We start from the raw sequence: 6,118 nt of genomic DNA on the forward strand, positions 1-6,118 counted from the left end.
AAATTGGCAAAAAAACACCCTTTGCTTCCCACAGGGCCGTGGGGAGAGACGGGGATGCAGCTTCAGCCCCACCCTCTTCAACATACACTACCGTTCAAAAGTTTGGGGTCACTTACACATTTCCTGGTTTTTAAAAAAAAGGACAATTTTTGGCCATTAAATTGATCATAAATACATTGTAGACACTGCTAGTGTTGTAAAGAACTTTTGCAGCTGGAAACGGCTGATTGTTAATGGAATATCTACATAGGTGAACAGAGGCCCATTATCAGCAACCATCACTCCTGTGTTCCAATAGCACGTTGTGTTAGCTAATCCAGGTTTATCATTTTAAAAAGCTAATTGTGTTTGTGTGTGTGTGAGTGTGTGTGTGTGAGAGAGAGAGAGAGAGAGAGAGAGAGAGAGAGAGAGAGAGAGAGAGAGAGAGAGAGAGAGATACATATTTCCCTCAGATTACAAAGATCCACAAAGAATTTGAAAACTAACCCAATTTTGATGAACTCCCAGTGTGCCATCACAGCAGCAAGATTTGTGACCTGTTGCCACAAGAAAAGGGCAACCAGTGAAGAACAAACACCATTGTAAATACAACCTATATTTATGTTTGTTTATTTTCCCTTTTGTACTTTAACCATTTGTACATTGTTTAAACACTGTATATATACATAATGTGACATTTTAAATGTCTTTATTATTTTGAAACTTCTGTCTAAAAGGAGCGAGGAGGAGATGAGACGCAGGTACAGGTGATGAGAAGCAGGTACAGGTGATGAGAAGCAGGTACAGGAGATGAGAAGCAGGTACAGGAGATGAGAAGCAGGTACAGGTGATGAGAAGCAGGTACAGGTGATGAGAAGCAGGTACAGGAGATGAGAAGCAGGTACATGAGATGAGAAGCAGGTACAGGAGATGAGAAGCAGGTACAGGAGATGAGAAGAAGGTACAGGAGATGAGAAGCAGGTACAGGTGATGAGAAGCAGGTACAGGAGATGAGAAGCAGGTACAGGAGATGAGAAGAAGGTACAGGAGATGAGAAGCAGGTACAGGTGATGAGAAGCAGGTACAGGTGATGAGAAGCAGGTACAGGTGATGAGAAGCAGGTACAGGGAGTGAAGGTTAAATAGCTGACGGACATGAAATGGAACAGGAACAGAGTCTGGAGAGGAACATATAACAACAATGAATGCAGACACAGGTAACACACATATGATACAGATATACAGGGGGTAATCAACAACGTGAAGGAGTCCAGGTGAGTCCAATGAGCTCGGCTGCGTGTAATGACGGGTAGCCTGGCGCCCTCGAGCGTCAGGGATGGGGAGCGGGAGCAGGCGTGACACTGTGAGTGTAATGTTTACTGTTCATTTTTATTGGTTATTTTACATTTGCATATTATATACTTGCTTTGGCAATGTTAACATATGTTTCCCATGCCTATAAAGCATAAATAAAGGAGAGGGAGAGAAGGAGAGGGGGAGAGAGAGAGAGGGGGAGAGAGAGAGGGAGGGGGAGAGAGAGAGAGAGAGAGTGAGAGAGAGAGAGAGGGAGGGAGAAGGAGAAAGGGGGAGGGAGAGAGAGAGAAAAAAAAGAGAGAGAGAGAAAAAGAGAGCGAGAGAGAGAGAGAGAGGGAGGGAGGGAGAGAGAGAGAGAGAGAGAGAGAGAGAGAGAGAGAGAGAGAGAGAGAGAGTGAGTGGGATAGGGTAGCAGCATGGTGAATGCTTTAGCCATGGATTGCTGGACAATACTTCCCAAATACTTTCTTGTCAATCTTGCCAAATAACAGCACTGTTTGGTAGTATGAAGTAGACCAGTATAGGGAACACCCTAACGGTGCTAGCCTGAGATAGCCTGAGTGCTAGCCTGCCTGCATGCATGTATGTATGCGTGTCTGTATGTATGTATGTATGTATGTATGTATGTTATGCATGTATGTATGCATGTATGTTATGCGTGTCTGTATGTATGCGTGTCTGTATGTATGTATGTATGTATGTATGTTATGCATGTATGTATGCATGTATGTATGCGTGTCTGTATGTATGTATGTATGTATGTATGTATGTTATGCATGTATGTATGCATGTATGTTATGCGTGTCTGTATGTATGCGTGTCTGTATGTATGTATGTATGTATGTATGTTATGCATGTATGTATGTATTTATGTATGTAATGTATGTCTCCATGCCAAGACAAACAGGGAGGGGAGAGAGAGGTGTCCATGCTATCCTCCCCAGGAGAAACACACACACACACACACACACACACAGCTGATAATGCCACAACAAAACAGGGTGGGGTAAAAACTTAGACTTGAGTTGAGATCTAGAGTTGAGATCAAAACCAGCTGCATGGACAAAGATGCCACTCATAACAAAGACTGGTCAGCTGTAGAGTTGTAGTAGATTGGTAGTTCTATTTTATGAGTTGTGTACTTCTGCATAATATCCGGAACACAGTCATAAAGAGAAAGCCCATCAGCATTTCAAAGCAGAGACAGAGGCTCAGAGACAGAGGCTCATAAACAGAGGCTCAGAGACAGAGGCTCAGAGACAGAGGCTCAGAGACAGAGGCTCAGAGACAGAGGCTCAGAGACAGAGGCTGAGAGACAGAGGCTCAGAGACAGAGGCTCAGAGACAGAGGCTCAGAGACAGAGGCTCAGAGACAGAGGCTCAGAGACAGAGGCTCAGAGACAAGAGGCTCAGAGACAAGAGGCTCAGAGACAGTGGCTCAGAGACAGAAGCTCAGAGACGAGAGGCTCAGAGAGAGAGAGGCTCAGAGAGAGAGAGGCTCAGAGAGAGAGAGGCTCAGAGACAGATATTCCCTATATACTGCACAACACTACCTTTGACCTGGTCTAAAGTAGTGCACTAGATAAGGAATAGGGTGCCATCTGAGATGTAACTAGTGGGAGGAATGTGTGTCTGAGTTAGCTGACCTAGCCCACATAAAACATCTTTACAATCACACACTGCCTTGACAAACACAGTTTACCCCAGAAGATACATTTCACACCTTGTTAGAAGTGCAATGCAAGGCAGTGTGTGTGTGTGTGCGTGCGTGCGTGCGTGTGTGTGTGTGTGTGTGCCAGAGAGCGAGAGAGAACGCTCCACTGATGAGTGGACTAGCAGATTATAGTTTGTTTAACAGCGAGTCCCCCTGGTCTTTAAAACAAGCAGAGCAGACCACCAGCTCAGTGAGAACGGTGTTACAGTGAGGAACTGGGAGGGTGTGAAGCCAGCCAACTCAGCACCTGCACTAACATGACTGGCAAACTACTCTGTATGATACACACTATGGCAATGTACCAAATGACACCCTATTAACTTTAGAGTGCACTACTGTTGATAAGGGCCCACAGGGTAGTAGTGCACTACTGTAGATAAGGGCCCACAGGGTAGTAGTGCACTACTGTGGATAAGGGCCCACAGGGTAGTAGTGCACTACTGTAGATAAGGGCCCACAGGGTAGTAGTGCACTACTGTAGATAAGGGCCCACAGGGTAGTAGTGCACTACTGTAGATAAGGGCCCACAGGGTAGTAGTGCACTACTGTAGATAAGGGCCCACAGGGTAGTAGTGCACTACTGTAGATAAGGGCCCACAGGGTAGTAGTGCACTACTGTAGATAAGGGCCCACAGGGTAGTAGTGCACTATATAGGGAACAGGATGCCATTTGAGATGCAACATGATGTGACCTGGATTCTAATTCCCCTGAGGCACTCTGTCTTCAAACTGCTTTATTAGAAATAAAAACACGCTTTTCAAGCAATACAAATCATAATTGTGTGTTACTGTATCAAATCTCTGACAATAACGTTTCCATTTCAGCAGGAAGGAATATAGAGAGGATTTGTATTTGATTTGTTGCACACTGAACACAGAGGAAGTACAGACATCTACAGACAAATCACAATATGACACTACTACAGTTTACTAGTCTGATCACAATGTGACACTACTACAGTTTACTAGTCTGATCACAGTGACACTACTACAGTTTACTAGTCTGATCACAATATGACACTACTACAGTTTACTAGTCTGATCACAATATGACACTACTACAGTTTACTAGTCTGATCACAATATGACACTACTACAGTTTACTAGTCTGATCACAATATGACACTACTACAGTTTACTAGTCTGATCACAATGTGACACTACTACAGTTTACTAGTCTGATCACAATATGACACTACTACAGTTTACTAGTCTGATCACAATATGACACTACTACAGTTTACTAGTCTGATCACAATATGACACTACTACAGTTTACTAGTCTGATCACAATATGACACTACTACAGTTTACTAGTCTGATCACAGTGACACTACTACAGTTTACTAGTCTGATCACAATATGACACTACTACAGTTTACTAGTCTGATCACAATATGACACTACTACAGTTTACTCGTCTGATCACAGTGACACTACTACAGTTTACTAGTCTGATCACAATATGACACTACTACAGTTTACTAGTCTGATCACAATATGACACTACTACAGTTTACTCGTCTAATCACATGACACTACTACAGTTTACTCGTCTGATCACAATATGACACTACTACAGTTTACTCGTCTGATCACAATATGACACTACTACAGTTTACTAGTCTGATCACAATATGACACTACTACAGTTTACTAGTCTGATCACAATGTGACACTACTACAGTTTACTAGTCTGATCACAATATGACACTACTACAGTTTACTAGTCTGATCACAATATGACACTACTACAGTTTACTAGTCTGATCACAATATGACACTACTACAGTTTACTAGTCTGATCACAATATGACACTACTACAGTTTACTCGTCTGATCACAATATGACACTACTACAGTTTACTAGTCTGATCACAATATGACACTACTACAGTTTACTAGTCTGATCACAATATGACACTACTACAGTTTACTAGTCTGATCACAATATGACACTACTACAGTTTACTAGTCTGATCACAGTGACACTACTACAGTTTACTAGTCTGATCACAATATGACACTACTACAGTTTACTAGTCTGATCACAATATGACACTACTACAGTTTACTCGTCTGATCACAGTGACACTACTACAGTTTACTAGTCTGATCACAATATGACACTACTACAGTTTACTAGTCTGATCACAATATGACACTACTACAGTTTACTCGTCTGATCACATGACACTACTACAGTTTACTCGTCTGATCACAATATGACACTACTACAGTTTACTAGTCTGATCACAATATGACACTACTACAGTTTACTAGTCTGATCACAATATGACACTACTACAGTTTACTAGTCTGATCACAATGTGACACTACTACAGTTTACTAGTCTGATCACAATATGACACTACTACAGTTTACTAGTCTGATCACAATATGACACTACTACAGTTTACTAGTCTGATCACAATATGACACTACTACAGTTTACTAGTCTGATCACAATATGACACTACTACAGTTTACTAGTCTGATCACAATATGACACTACTACAGTTTACTCGTCTGATCACAATATGACACTACTACAGTTTAGCGAGTAAAGACTAAAAAACACACACAGGCTGACAGGCTAACAAAGTAGCCGGCTAACATGCTAACAGGCTAACAGGCTAGCACACTAAGGAAAGCAAACAAACACAAATGTAACATCACACAAAGAACCAAGTGGATCCTACATAACTGGAAGAAAAATAAAAACATATTTTTTCTTAAAGAGTGTACTTTGGCACCTACCATTAGAAGTTGAGAAAGAGAAGCCCACCATATTCCAATGTTAGGACAAATACATTCATATTTTTCATTAATCTGACTAAAAGGTGGAAAAAGTGGTGAGGTGTGAACCCCAAGGGATATAGAATTGGGAATTCCAATCCTACACCCCTCCCTCCCTCCCCTGTGTGTTATCTCTCCTAGCTCTCTCTTTCTCTGAGGGGAGGGATGAAGATGGTTGTGTGTGTATGTTTTGTGTGTGTGTTTACACAGCGAGCCTTTCCCAGGTGCTACATGATCCCTGGGATTACAGTAGACACACACACACACACACACACACACACACACACACACACACACACACACACACACACACA

General features: G+C 42.2%; 1 protein-coding gene across 1 annotated transcript in view; it reads right to left on the bottom strand.

The window, feature by feature from the left end:
- The window catches only part of LOC139366059 (actin filament-associated protein 1-like 1), a 40,869-nt gene extending 34,984 nt beyond the window's left edge, over positions 1-5,885 (bottom strand). The window contains exon 1 of the mRNA XM_071103145.1: positions 5,766-5,885. Coding sequence (XP_070959246.1) covers positions 5,766-5,796 — 31 coding nt within the window. The 5' untranslated portion in view covers positions 5,797-5,885. The remainder of the gene's footprint in view (positions 1-5,765) is intronic.
- Positions 5,886-6,118: the final 233 nt, after the last annotated feature.

This window comes from Oncorhynchus clarkii, chromosome 14, assembly GCF_045791955.1.
Source record: "Oncorhynchus clarkii lewisi isolate Uvic-CL-2024 chromosome 14, UVic_Ocla_1.0, whole genome shotgun sequence".
In the NCBI taxonomy this organism is placed as follows: Eukaryota; Metazoa; Chordata; class Actinopteri; order Salmoniformes; family Salmonidae; genus Oncorhynchus; species Oncorhynchus clarkii.